Source organism: Notamacropus eugenii, chromosome 1 (assembly GCF_028372415.1).
Source record: "Notamacropus eugenii isolate mMacEug1 chromosome 1, mMacEug1.pri_v2, whole genome shotgun sequence".
NCBI classification, from domain to species: domain Eukaryota; kingdom Metazoa; phylum Chordata; class Mammalia; order Diprotodontia; family Macropodidae; genus Notamacropus; species Notamacropus eugenii.
The window spans coordinates 316,888,358-316,903,269 of record NC_092872.1 but is presented as its reverse complement, the minus strand read 5'-3'; the positions used below and the strand labels follow the sequence as shown (position 1 = coordinate 316,903,269).

General features: G+C 38.9%; 1 protein-coding gene across 3 annotated transcripts in view; it reads right to left on the bottom strand.

Annotated features, from left to right (window-relative positions):
* Positions 1-14,912, bottom strand: part of ZBTB25 (zinc finger and BTB domain containing 25) — an 85,861-nt gene that overhangs the window by 32,382 nt on the left and 38,567 nt on the right. Inside the window, exon 4 of one of the 3 annotated variants that reach the window (XM_072629624.1) lies at positions 12,451-12,643. The exons of the other annotated variants lie outside the window; for them this stretch is intronic. Coding sequence (XP_072485725.1) covers positions 12,519-12,643 — 125 coding nt within the window. The 3' untranslated portion in view covers positions 12,451-12,518. Of the gene's footprint in view, positions 1-12,450; positions 12,644-14,912 lie in introns of those variants that run through there. 3 annotated transcript variants of the gene reach the window in all.

Here is a 14,912-nt window from a genome sequence, read left to right as displayed (position 1 = left end):
AAATAGTACCCAGTAACATTTAAGTAAAGGTGACAGGAAACAAAAGAGCCCTCAAACAGAAAGTGTTCTCTGGCACCACCGCCCCCTCTTCAAAGAATAATAAGCATATGGCAGAAATTTATGCCTGTGTAATACAGGCTCAAGAGAGCTACATGCACATTATCTTTTGAGGTGATCACCAACTTACGTCAACTACATTAATTAAGTCTATTTAATAGAGTCATGGGATTTTTCTAATTAGTTGGCATTATATTCCCTGTGAATTGTACTGGTAAATAGGATTATTGTCTACTGTAGGCTGCTGAATGCAATTCAGTGTTAAAGAGTTTGCTTTAAAAAAAAAATTCCCTTTGTCCCTTCATAATAATTCGGGACTCACTGCCATTGTAAGTCAGTTAAGACCTGATTTTCCTAGGGACCAAAGTAGACTGACCTTTACAATGTTTCATTGCCTTTAGGATTCCCTGATATTAGGTACCAATTACTTAGGTGTTACCCATAGTTTTCTAACCCTCTAGAACAGCAGCTCTTAACTTGGGGTGGATGAACTTTTTTTAAAAAACTATTTTGATAATTATCTCTACATAATTGATTTGCTTTATAATCCTATATATTTTCTTATGCATTTAAAAACATTATTCTAAGAAGGGGTCCATAGGCCTTACCAGATTACTAAAGTAGTCCATGTTACAAAAAAAGGTTAAGAATCTCCCTAGAGAACTTTAAATTCTGTTTTGTAGTATAATTCCATTTTAATGTATAAGGAGGATTTTGAAGACTGCATTTGATACTGCAGTTGATTGTATATTTTTTTTTGCATTTCCATTTGAAGGGCTTTAAATTAATTTTTTAAAACCATCTGGTCACATTAAAGATATTTTGTGAGAATCCACAAAGATAGAAACTCTTCATCCCACATTTGGTAGGCCTGACATCTGACTCTAAGTGAAAACCTAAACTTTCAAGGAATTCCTGCAGGTTCAACTGTGATTCTACCACATTACAACAAAATACCTAGAACCACTCCATTTTGGAGCAAATTCTGGGCACACTTTGGTTTGATTTCTAAGCTCTGAATCTCAGTTTTTTTTTAAATAAAGTTTTATAGAACATAAAAAGAGGATTGCATATAAAACCATGAATCTATTCCATATTGCTTGCCCTTTTAAAAGCATATAAAAAATTCAACACGTTACTTTCAAAGCTGTCCTACTTGTATGTTCCATCTGAACATCCTTCTGTTATCTTCTATGAATAATTTCTGTGGCCCCCTTTTATGGGCATCACGACTGGTAGCCCTCCTCTGTTACTCAAATCCTTCCCAATTAAAAACAGGAGGAAAAAAGAAATCATGTAACAAGCAAAACAATTCCAAAATGTCTCTATTCCCTAAGTCCATCACCACTTTGTCAAGAGGTAAGAGATTTACTTTGTCATTGGTCTTTTGGCTGGTCATTGCTTTGATCAAAATTCTTAAGTTTTTCAAAGTTGTTTTTTTTCTTTTGCAATGCTGTACAAAGCATCCCCCTGATTCTGCTCACTTCATGCTGTATCAGTCCACACATCTTTCTAGGATTCTCTGAAACAATCTTTCATCATTTCATACAGGTTTATTTAATTTAATTAAATTTATATACCATAATTTATTCTGTCATTCCCCAGTTGATAAGCACTCCTTCAATTTCCAATTCTTCACTGTTTTTTTCTCAATCTTTCCCTCTTTTTATGATCCACCCTCCAAAGTTGAGGTTTTGCTTTAACCATTCTTTCCTTGATATTATCCTCCCTTTTAACTCTACTTTTTCCTATTCTCATCAATTCCCTTGTTTAATGTAATTATACACCAAACCTGCATGTCTGTGTGTGTGTGCGTGTGCGTGTGTGTGTGTGCGTGTGTGTGTGTGTAAGAGACAGAGAGAGAGAGAGATTCTTTGTCTGGCTCAAATAAGAGTGAAATTCACTGATACCTGCTCATCCCACCCCTTTCTTCTTGTGCCTTCTCAATTAGGGAATAAAGCAAATTCCAACTCTTTTTCTTTCTTTCTACATTAGTGTATTCCTTTGATCCTCCCTTTAATTCCCCTTCTTAAAACCCTCAGAACAGAACCAATCTATCCCCTGAGTCCTCTGATGGTTTTAACTCCCTCAACACCTTTTAAGGACATTTAGGATCTGAAAAAACATTTGTTTCTTATTCCCCATTAGAATACTAGTGCTTTATCATAATATAGCCCTTTCCAATGGCTCAAATACACTGACCTTTCTTTGCTCATTTGTTAGCATTTCAAAGTTCCTACTCAGTGCTGGTATCATAAGGAATGCTTACAAGTCTTCTACTCCATTAAAAATCCATTTTCCCTCCTATAGGATTATACATAGGTATACAAGGTAAATTATTCTTGATTATAAGTCAACATCTTTTGCTTTTTTAATTACTGTATTTCAAGACCTCCTTTTATCTGTAATAGAAGTAGATAGGTCCTATGTGATTCTCACTATGGTACCTTAATATTTGAATTCTTTCTTTCTGATTGCTTGCCACATTTTGTCTTTGACATGGGAATTCTGGATTTTGGCCTGGCATTCCTAGGTGTTTTGAGTTTATTTTTTTTCTTTCAGAAGGCAATTGGTGAATTCTTTTTTCTTTGCGCTCTGGTTCTAATAGATTGGGAAGTTTTCATTAATGATTTCTTGAGATACAGTGTCCAAGTTGTTGTAAATGGTTTTCAAGGAGTCTGATGATACTTAAATTAGCTATCCTTGACCTGTTTTCCAGGTCAATTGCTTTTGATAGTGAATAGCTTTACTTTTTCCTCTATTTTTTTCTAATGGCACTATTTTGTTCTAATATTTCTTGTTATTTCATAAAGTTCTTGATTTCTATACCAATTTTCAAGGAATACATTACTTGAGAAAGATTTACCACTTCCCCCCCTTTTTTTTTGTCCCTGCTTGAAATTGTGGAGTTCCTCTTTTCTTCTAGGTTGAGATTTGACTATCTCTGGATCTATAACAATTTACAGTGGTCAGTGTCTTCTTATGTTTACTCATCTTCAGCCTTAGTTTCTAAACTAGGGTTTTGTGCCAGGGCCAGACTCTGCCCTCTGCTATGCTTTGAGATGGGGTGGTGAGCCCTTCTGGTCTTGACCTGAGTCACTACAGTTCTTGAACTGACCTTCACTTCCCAGGGTGTGTCTATGCTAAATGCACAGCACTGAGTTTTAGGTCCTCCTGGATCTTTCAGATTCAGTGTGCTAGATCATCAGGGCCCTTCTATGGCATCTCTAGATAGAGTGCTATGGACCTCAAAGCCCCTGGACCAGGAGTGTCCCAATCTGAGTATGCTCCAGGGAGATCACTTGGGGTATTTCTTGTGGAAGGGCCCTCTACTTTTGCTGTCTCTGGGTAACAGTCTTGGAGGCTTTAGGTTTCTCTGGTTTGTCTTTGGGTATGCTGGGAGGGTTCTGTCTTGTTTGCCTATGGTGTAGGCTTTTCTGGAAGAGCCCCTTTCTTATTGCATAAAGACTTCTAGCTGACTTTAATTCTGGGATAGATGAAGTCATTTACTGTAGTTTCTCAGCGGACTTCTTGATCATTATTCAGTCTGGTGCTATTTTTAAGTTTTTGCTGAAATATGTATGTAGGAGTTAGAATGTTTGCATTTGTTCAAGCAAGCCATCTTGGCCTGATCTTGACTGTGCACATTTCTAAATGGGACTATTTCTTAGAGAAATTGTTCCTCTGTAGTAACTGAAATTTTTCTAAGAGGAAGTAGAGAGTACTGGACTTGGAGTCAAAAGACTTAAGACTCTTCTTATCTCTATTACACCTCAGATATTGGATAAAAATCTCTGTTTCTCTGGACCTCTGTTTCTTCATTTAGAAAACAAGAAGGGATTGGATTAGATGACCTCGAAGGTCCTTTCCAACTCTAAAGGCCTTATGAGCCTTTGGCAGGGGGTTCTGAGTTAAGATTAATTTTGTGGGATCCGTGAACTTGGATGGAGAAAAAAATCACATTTATTTTCACTAACCTTTGGTTTCCTTTATAATCCTATGTATTTTATTTCATATATTTAAAAGGATTATTCTGAGGAGTCTAAAGACTTCACCAGAATGCCAAAGGGGTCTATGACACAAAAAAATTTAAGAACCCTTGTTGTGTGGTTGATGATTCTACTATCAAATGGAAGTATTCTTAAGTGTAATTATTTCTGTCTTGACCTAGCCAGAACTAAGTAAATCTGAATTATATAAAGCTTTTAAACAGCTACATGATGTATTCATTTTGGATATGTGAACAGGTGCAGGAACAAAATTCAATGCTACATATATTTATAGTAGTACTTTGTCTTGAAAATGTTAAGTAGAAGAGATATTACAAAAGTTCAAGTTGCATTTGTGATTCTCATTAAAATGGCTAGAGTTATATTTCTGTAGAACAGATACTACTGTCAAAGAAATTGTGGAGAAAAAAGATGTCTTAAACTGAATGTAAAAATTACTAATACAGATTAAATATGCTTTATCAAGTCCATGTTGTCTTGCATAAAATGACTGGTCTATCTCTTGTATGTAAAACATGAATACATTATATTTCTTTCCTAAGCACAGAAGGCTCATAATTAAACTACTAAACATAGCTCCGCTATAAAATCTCATCTTTCATTTAGACTTCTGATTGGGCAAAAAACAAGAGAGGTCAGTTGATGCCTTACATCATGACCCTGTCTTATAATGACATATCCTTTTTTTGAATGAGTACACCTAGAGTAAAGGATACAACATGTTAAAAATATGGAGATACTAGTGAATTTCACATAAGCCAAGGGGCAAACTGGAAGACAAATTAGGACTTTGGTGGGACCAATTCCAGATCATTCCAGTTGTTGATCTCTTTGAAAAGAGCCACGTTTGCTTTCCTAGTATTTTACCATTTTCACTGCAGTAGACTTTTAATTACTTTCTTTCACTGTAATTTTTATCATTTTTTTAAAGCCTTATTTTTTGACAGTGTTGATGTGAAAAATGCCTCTTTTAGAGGCTGGCAAATTATATGATACTTCCTTGAGGCTGAGGTAAGCACTAATGTGTCCATTGCAATTAATTAGGAAGTTAGCCCACTCTGTTTCTTCTTATGCACTGCAATAACTATGCTACTCTATTGGAACCTCTATGTATAACACTCTCTTGGGGGTGTTCATGCCTATGTCTAGGTCTTTTAAGTGACACACAATAAGGTCCTTGTAAGTGCCAAATCCTGCTTCTAAAACAAAAATGACACTAATAATGATAGCTAGCATGTATATAGCACTTTTAGATTTGCAAAGCACTTTACATGTTATCTCCTTTGATCCTTACAACTCTAGGAGGTAGGTGTTGTTATCCCCACTTTTTACAGATTAGGAAACTGAGGCAAAGAGAGATTAAATGACTTGCCCACGGTCACATAGTTGGTGTCTGAGGCAGGTCTTCCTGATTCCAATATCCACCTAATAGCCTTGATTTACATCCCTTACCATAGGTATGTACCTGTACACCACTATATATCTATAGATACATACATATATATGGGTGTGTATATGTATATAACATATATGTATGTATATAGGTATGTATACACACATTCTTATGTACATACACACCCACACACACACCACACATGTATTATCTCCTGACTCTCCCTGATGGTACCTTGTTCCTTCAGCCAGTCTAGCTTGGTTGCTTGGTTGATAGCAATACATTAGTAGTTGATGGTGGTGATAGTTGTAGGGATGGAAGCTGCTTCATCACAAATGTTGCTTCCCAGGTCAGGATGTCAGAGCAATCAAGGGGGCGTGGGCTTGAGAGGAAGGCACTGTTCTTCCCAGGTGTCCCAGCCTCCTAGTTTTGGGCTATCTCCACTGGGCTCTCAATGGGGTAGTAGTAATGGTGTAACACACACACACAGACACACACACACACACACACACATACATACACACATACCATCCCCTGAGGCCCTTCCACCATTCACCACTTCTTGCCTCCTATCTCTTCCTCCAGGTGTTACTTCAACTAGTTTGACTTACCTGCCCCTTCAAGGACAATTGGGGCTATGAATACAGGAGTTCTGAAAGTCTTGCATGTCTATGACAGTTTGCTGTCTTCAGTCCATGTGAGGGATCAATGAGAGAAACACCATGGGAACTTCCATCTTGATCAGATGTCCCTCTCCAGTATTTATTTCTCTTTGGTACCCAAAGGGGTGCTACATAATGTATATGAGTGTTATACTCGATTCTACAGGGGCCTACCTTATTCACATGGTCCTTTTGGTCAGCAGGGATTCCAAATTTGGCTTCCCAGTTGAAGAACGGAGTATCATTTGTACAGAGCTCTACTTACCTGCTTATAACTGAAAGATACCTTAATACTTTGGAAAGGCTTTATTGTCAACATTATGTGGTCACTTCCTGCAATGATACATGTCAAAACCCTTTTGAGTTTTCATGGCCAAAAATATAATACAAATTGATTACCTAGCAGTTAACTTTCTGGTGATGAGTCTCTCCAAATTTCACTAGGCTCTTATGTCTGAGGGGAGTAGTTCCTTGTAAGACTCTGCAGAGCTTTACTCTCTACTAGATTAGCTTGTGAGAATTCCAGGTTCCCTCCACATCCTGCTGACACATTAAGATAGGACAAAGCAATACTCCAGTGGACAGAATGGTACAGGTGTGAAAATGGGAACAACCTTATCCACTGAACTACTATGATGAAACCAACTACATACAAATGAGTCCAAGATACAAGCTACAAGTTTGGAGCAAAAGGCAGAATTCTGTGTTTCCAAATTATAGGGGCAACTAGGGGAAGAAAGAACCCCAAGTTCATAAATGTGTGGAGAGCTATGTTAGATCAGGTTGTCACAAACAAGGATAAAGCAGAAAGTCATTCCTGAGATTAAATACAAAGTCTTTGGGGTGGAGATGATTTTTTCTAGATCTTTGAAGAGACAAATTGGATTCTTTTCATTTTAGGAACAGCTACTATCAAGGTATAGTTATAGATTAGTTATATACATAGTTCAGAAATTTAGATTTGATAAGGTTTCCTTTCAAGCAGGCCACTGCCACTGTGACCCTTTCCCCATACTTCCTACTGGAGAGGGAAAACACAGGTAGCAATGGTATCCCCTGCCTTTCTTGCTTCCTGCTCTGTCAGCCACTTAACTGCCAGCTCTCCTCTCTCCTGCATCCGCACCCAATCTCAAGTGAAACTAAAAGGGGCTCCTTACATAAAGAGTCTAGTGAAGGCTGGTCAGTGCTTTAGTATTATATATAGAAGTGAAAAGGGGAGGTTAAATAAATACCTGTATGTTCAACCAGTCCAAGAGATATCAGATATTTTTAAAGAACAGTTTTAAAGTAGCACTTTTTAAAATGAAAACAGAAGTATGGAATATGAAACATATAATTAGATATTATATATGTAATTGCCATAAGGTACTATTATGTATGTATATACATATATATTTAAATATGAAAAACCTTTAAGTAGCCCCTTTTCAGTAAAAAAGGAAAAGAATATAAAATACAGACATTTTATATATATATATATATATATATATATATAAAACATGTAATATATATAATTTGCATTCTTTGCCATAAGGCACCTCTATGTGTGCATACATATATTTAAATATAAAAAGCTTTTAAATAGCCCTTTTTAAAAATGAAGAAAGTATAAAATAGGAAACATATAATTAGACATGAAAATTCTGAAATTCTGAAATGGGAGCCATCACCTCCTTTGCTACTAGCTCTCACCACCAAAGTCTTGGCAGTTTCAGCCAAATGATTCAACCTCAGAAATGGCAACATCATTAGAGAAGATGTGTCCCCATCTGCTCTGCCCCTTTGTCCTAAATTCCACTAAGCCTTTTCCTCTAACTCGAATCTGAACTCTCCTGCAATATTCTGACTCCCCCTTTAGGGTATCTTGAGAGTAGGGGCTGCCTTACTCTTCGGTTTGTGTCCCCAAGACTTAGCATAGTGTTTTGCACATACTCAGTAAGTGCCCTTCCCATTCATTCTTCTTCATAGCTCCTCAGCACACAAAGGGGTGCTACAACACATAAAGTGGTGACCCTGGAGAGCCAAAGATTGTCTACGAAAACACAGTGCTACTCTAGGTACAGGTCCTCACAGACCTCAGTAAAATTTACTCAGAAAATAAATGCATAGAAGATATTTCCAGTTCTAGGTTTTTAGTCTCTGAGTCAGGGGGTCCCAGTTAGTATTTCAGCTTATAATGAGAAACTAAAGTTCTGTAAAATAATTAATTCCCCTCAGGAAGGAGGGGAAACATAATCTCGTTTTTGAGGGTAAGAGTAAGGGATATGCATTTATTAAGTACCTACTATGTGCCAGGCATATAATGTTCAATCCTAGGAGGCAGGTGCTATTATTATCACCATTTTACAGAGGAGGAAAGTGAGGCAAACTGAGGTTAAGTGAGTTGCCCAGGGTCACACAGCTAGTAAGTGTCTGAGGCTGCATTTGAACTCAGGTCTTTCTGACTCCAGGTCTAGCACTCAATCTGCCGTCCCACCTTAGATGCCTCAATGCATATAGTATTTTTCTCTTCTAGTTCCCAAAGACTTTGTTTAGAATAACAGAGCAAAAAACTTCAATGTTAGACTGACACACTTCTCTTGACTAACAAAAAGCTTAAGGGTAAAGTGTCAGAATTATATTCTAACACTAAGTACTCAAAGTTGTCCATATGCCTGGACTTGAGCTCTTTCTAACCTGTCACTTGTTTAAACCTGCATCTTTTGTTCTTAGGACATTTCCTGGACACATCACCCAGGGCTGCTGAACCTAGAAATTCAAATGTATATTTCTTACTGAAAGATAAAAGCAAAGTTATGAAGGGTTTGCAGAGGCTGGAGCTTCAAAGCTCTGGGAACTGTATAATGGGGTTAATGGTGAAATGTGGGCCAGATGAAGGAAGGAATTCTGCACATCCAGGGTAGCTGCTGGCGGTGATGACTGGTTTGGAGATTCACTAGATAAGAGCTCTACAAGCAGCTCTTACTCTACTGGTTGGGGTTCACTACTATTTGTAAAGGGCAAGGAACAAGAGCACCTACTATGTGCCAGGCACTAGTATCTCATTTGATCCTCACAACATCCCTTGGAAGTATATAATCCCCATTTTACAGTTGAGGAAACTGAAGCAGGCTGTGGTTAAGTGACTCACCCAGAGTCACACAGACAAAATATGTCTGACGCTGGATTTGAACTCCGTTCTCCCTGACTCCAGGTGAAGCACTCTATCCAATGTACCATCTAGCTGCCCTGAGTTGTTCTCTACATGTAGAGGAAGAAGCAGAACTTTAGTAGAATCCATTAGTCCAGGCTGCCAGCTACAAGAGTCACCAGCTGCCTCTGGTCAGGGCTGTCAAATGTCCTCCCAGGGATTAAGGGTGGCTATTTCATTTGAGGACAAAGCAAACCCTTTACCATATTGCTAATCAAATCTCTGCTGGTGTCATATGTTTTTGATATAGCACCATAAGTTAGCAGTCATTTTCACTTAGCATTTTTTGGCCTTGTCAAGGTACTTTTCCAAAGATGTTGAAAGACTGGTTCATCCTGCTACAAATCAAGCAGGAGAAGAAAAGCAGAATGTAGAGAATTGAGAGGTCAAAAAAGATTTAAAGATTATCAAATCTGACTTCATCATTTTATCAATAAGGAAATCGAGGCAACTTGAGGGTGAAGGAATTGTTGGAATTTGGGTGACTGGGATCAAAGGTCATGAATACTAAAGATATGAAGAAGGTGGTAAATAGGATAGGGAGTCAGATTATATACACAGGGCTCAGATCTGGAAATCAGGAAGGAAAGGGTTGAAGAAAGAAAGTCCAAAATGAGAATTTTCTTTGCAAGAATGAGGAACCAAAACTTACTTAGTATTAAGGTTATGGGGCAGCCAGGTGGTAAGTGGATAGAGTGCCAGGCCTGAAGTCAAGAAGATTCATCTTTCTGAGTTCAAATCTGGCATCAGATATTTAACTAGCTGTATGACCCTGAACAAGTCACTTAACCCTGTTTGCCTCAGTTTTCCTCATCTGTAAAATGAGCTGGAGAAGGAAATGGCAAACCACTTCAGTAACTCTGCCAAGGAAACCCCAAATGGGATCACAAAGAATCAGACAAACTGAAAAAACAACAACAACAGACTACGAAAGTAGATAAAAGGAAATGAGAGGGAAAGGTCACTTCTTAAACAGTGACTTGAAGAAAGCCAAATTTGGAAACCAGAATTCTGGGCCTGCTTCACTAGGGTGGGTGTGAGGAACAAAAGGAAGCAGAAACAGACCAGCCAGTACTTTGGCCCTGGTTTCCTCTCCTAATTTTGTAGCACATCACAAATTGCACATAAGGCTGCCTGATTTGTGAGTCTCCAAGAATATCTGAGATGGAAATCCAAGCCCCAGAGTCACTGGTGCATAAAAACCAGGGGAAGTGCTTCAAAGCACTTGCATAATCACTTGAACCAAGTTATTTATTTCTATAATGCATTTAACTACAAACTGGAACTATCCTAAATCTGGAGATGTTGCCTTGGTTTCAAACTTATGCAAAATAAAGCAAGTTCTAGGAAGGACTAAAGTCAGGTGATAAGCCAAAAATAATAACGAAACTGAATTTAAGAACATTAAGTTGACACAAGTTAAATGTAGGCATGTTTTCCCCCTCCCTATGTGAGACTTGACATAAATGATACAGTGTTGCCACCTTCTGGCCAACCAAGCATTAGCACAAATAACCCCCTGCAGGGAGGGAAGGAACAAACATTCAGTAAGCACCTACTAGGTGCCAAGCAGCACAAATGGATTCACCCTTCCATGTACACTATCTCCACTTGTCTTCCCTTCTCCAGCCTAAACAAACACCCAAATGATCATATGGTATGATCATCAGGCCCCTCACTGCAGTTGCTCCCCTTTTCGGGACACATCCATTGTCAATATCTTTCCAAGAATGTATTGCCCCAAATTGGACCCAGTCTTTTAGGTAGGGTCTGACCAGGGCAGAGTACAGTAGGGTGTTAACTCTGAGGCAGCAGGGATGGAGCACTTGGCCAGGAGTCAGGAAGACTTGAGTTCAATTTCAACCTCAGCCACTGACCCTGAACAGGTTGGGGGGAGGGGTGTAGAGAGGGAAAAGGTTTCTCCCCCCAGACTTCACATTAAGGTAGAGAATCTAAAAGGAGAAGTCATGAAAAGCACAGGATATGTCTATGTGTGTTGTGTCCATAAAGTTTGCATGTTCACATGTATTTTTTTTAGACGTGACTGACTCAGAGGAATGAATGGATATCTCTGGAGTTACTTCTGCCAGCCTCCTTCAAAGGAGCTTTTGATTCCTGACAGGAGGAGAGTAGGAGACTGTGACCATGAAAGCTAGCTACTCTTCTATCTTTTCAAAGAGGGGTCACTGGGCTAGAATTATATCTATTTGTTAGAGATGAACTTGACAAACAAAAAAGGTATCAAGGAAAATTTATTAAAATGGAGTTCAGAGGAATTGAATGTCTTGGCCAAGGTACTCCACCCTTCTTCAGAAAGGGGGAGAGACAGAGAGATAGAGAGAAAGAGAGAGAGAGAGAGAGAGAGAGAGAGAGACAGAGAGACAGAGAGACAGAGACAGAGAGAGACAGAGAGACAGAGAGACAGAGACAGAGAGAAAGAGACAGAGAGAGAGACACAGAGACAGAGGCCCAGAGAAATATGGAAGTGAAGGCATTTTTATAAAGTTCATGCAGGACAGATCCTCCCATCAGAGGGGGGATTGGTCTGTTCTCTTTCGGGTCACAACTTTTTGACATGCCCACTTACATCATTAATAAAAGCAGTTGGATTTTCTCCTTTCTGATAGGCTTTCCCTCAAACTCGTCAGACCTGCCCATTAATTTCTGCTCTTCTTCACCTGACTCTGCTAAGTCACAAATCAATTTGCCCTTTTGGAAGTTCTGACCTTGTGAAAATGAAACTTTCCTTTGTTGCCCACGTATCTATCCCTGCCCTTCTAAATATATGTAGTCTAAAGGAAGATTGTGAGGATCACCTGGCAGGATAAGGTACCAGACACTGAAGTCCTTGTTCGAGCTGAACTGCCAAGTACTCAAACTATGCTTCAGAGAGCACAACTCTGCTGGGCGGGCACATTGTTCAAATGCAAAATGTCTGCTTGCCAAAAACACTATTTTATGGAGAACTCACATGGGGCAAGTGATCAGATGGTGGTCAGAAGAAGCGATACAAGGACACTTTCAAAAACTCTCTCATGAACTTTGAATTTGACTGTGCAGCATGGGAGACTGGCACAGGACCGCTCAGCATGGCATGCCCACATAAGAAGAGGTGCTGAGCTCTATGAACAAAGCAGAATTGAAACTGCACAAAGTAAACATAGGATACGCAAATTTGGAGTATCCACCTCAAATATTCACACGGACTATCTGTGTCCAACCTGTGGTAGAGCATTCTGAGTTCGTATGGGTCTGATCAGCCACAGTCGCACACACTTTATCATGGTGATGTTATTTTGGTCCTCTTCGAGAATGAAGTACAACAACCAGTCTAAGGGAAGTAAATTTTGTGTTCAAGATACTTTCCTGATCGTTAGCCCTTAATGGGGGGGAGGGGGAGAAGGGAGCATCTCCAGTCATCCTGATCTTCAGGAGGGGAAAGTGAGGCTGGTGACCTGCACAGCCCTCCCTAGCACTCAAAACAAAGTCAAGTGCAAGTCATGTCATCATTTCTCTGTCATGGTCGTCTTTGAAAACGAAAGATGAACACAACAACAACATCTTGCCATTGGACCCAGATGGCTCCAGAGGAGAAAGTGAGGCTGGTGACTTTGCAGAACCTTCCTCCCTTAAATCTAAGTCACTTGCCAGTCATGGCATTACCTCCTGATGGCACAGTCCTCTTTGAGAATGAAGGACAAACAACAAGAAGTAGGTGTCAGAAACTGTGCTAATCACTTTACAAACACTATTTCATTTGATCTTCCCAACACCCTATGAGTTAAGTACTATTAAGACCCCCATTTTACAGTTGAGGAGACTTGCTCTGCATAGGAAACTTGAACTAATCAGGTCTTCCTGACTCTAACAAATATATTAAGTACCTACTATGTGCCAAGCACTATGCTAAGCACTGGGGTTAGAAAAAAATGCAAAACACAGTCCCAGTCCTCAAGGAGCTTACTGCCATCTACCTGCAACAAGGGATGGTCTACTCTGGATCAATTTATTTTCCTTGCAAGGCAGAAAAATTATGAAGTGTGCAGGAAGGAACAAACATGAATATGAAGTATGTATTTCACTTTTATAAACAGATAATAAAGAGAAATAGGACCAACCACTGGGACTAATAAACAGTCCAAATGAAAGGTCATCTGAATATAAAAGATGCTTTTTAATCTACATACCTCTAAAATTTCTATTGTTATTCATAGCAGCCCAACATAAAAGAACACATCACGAAATTTAACCAAACCACTCTGAATACTTAATGTTACAGGTAAATTATAAAACATCCATAAGTCCACTTTTCCTTCCTGACTAAATTAGAAAATTCAACATCCCTTTACTTAGGTCTCTCCAAAAACTATTCACACTTTCACTTATTGCAAAAAGTTTCTAGTCATTGTGAAAAATTTTTGGAAGGATCAGCTTAATGGTATATGCCCTACTACCACACACCTCTCCATTGTTTACTGAATTCAGTACCTTTTTCAGACTGAAATTTAATCTCACTTCTTACTAAAATCTTAGCTCACAAAAAGAGGTCCTCTTCAAAATATGAAATAAAGTTATGTTCAAGTCTCAGACCCTAGGTTTTGGGATCACGGACAAATCACTTAACCTTTCTAGGCTTTGAGGAACAGGCAGATTATGAACTTTTAAAAACTATCAAAATTATCTCACTGCTTAGCCATCCCTAAGTAACTGGTTCTAATTTAGCACAATTCCAATGTTCAGAGAACACTTTAAGCAGATTTGGTTGTAAGATAAAAGGAAACAAAAGATTCCAACGCTCATGGCTGAGCTTTCATAGGTTTCACCTGATTTCCATAACTGAGGGTGCAAATTGCTTGTTTTGTCATTTCTAAGTCTTTCCTTATCTGATCTACCTTTCCAGGCTTGTTACACATTATTCCCCATTCATATGCTACAGTCCAGTCAAAGTGGCCCTCTCTCTGGTCCTAGATGCCTTAAACCTGCTCCCTCCTCTCTATGAATTCCAAGAATCCCTAATTTCCTTCAAAGCTCAACTCAAATTCCATGTCCAGAACGCTACCCTTCCTCTCCTCCAATGACTGATTGCCCCGCCTTTAAGTTCCAACTAAAATCCCATCTTTTACTGGAAGCCTTTCCCAACCCCTAATTCCAGTGATTTCCCTCTATTAATTACTTCTTATTGATCTTCTATATTGCTTGCTTTGTATATATTTGTTTGTGTGTTCTCTCCCCGTTTAGATTGTAAGCTCTTGGAGGACAGAGCCTGTCTTTTGCTTCCTTTATTTCTCCAGCACTTAAGCACACCTGCACATAGCAGGCCCTTAATACAGTTATTCCTTCCACATCAAGGGGTAAGGGGCGCAGCGCCTGTGCAATCTGGAATTCACGTCGAAGTTTTTGAACTCCCTTTGTACTAGAGAAGTGTGAATTTTTTATTTTTCTTTTATGGATTGTTTACAGTACCTTATTGTAAAATTTGAGTTAAATATTTGGTCAAAGGCTCTGTGTTGTATGCTGGTCTTTGCATATCGTCTGCAGCTTCCACAAAACTCCCATTTAATTTCTTATGCCAGCTCACGACATATCAAAACTGTGAAGGG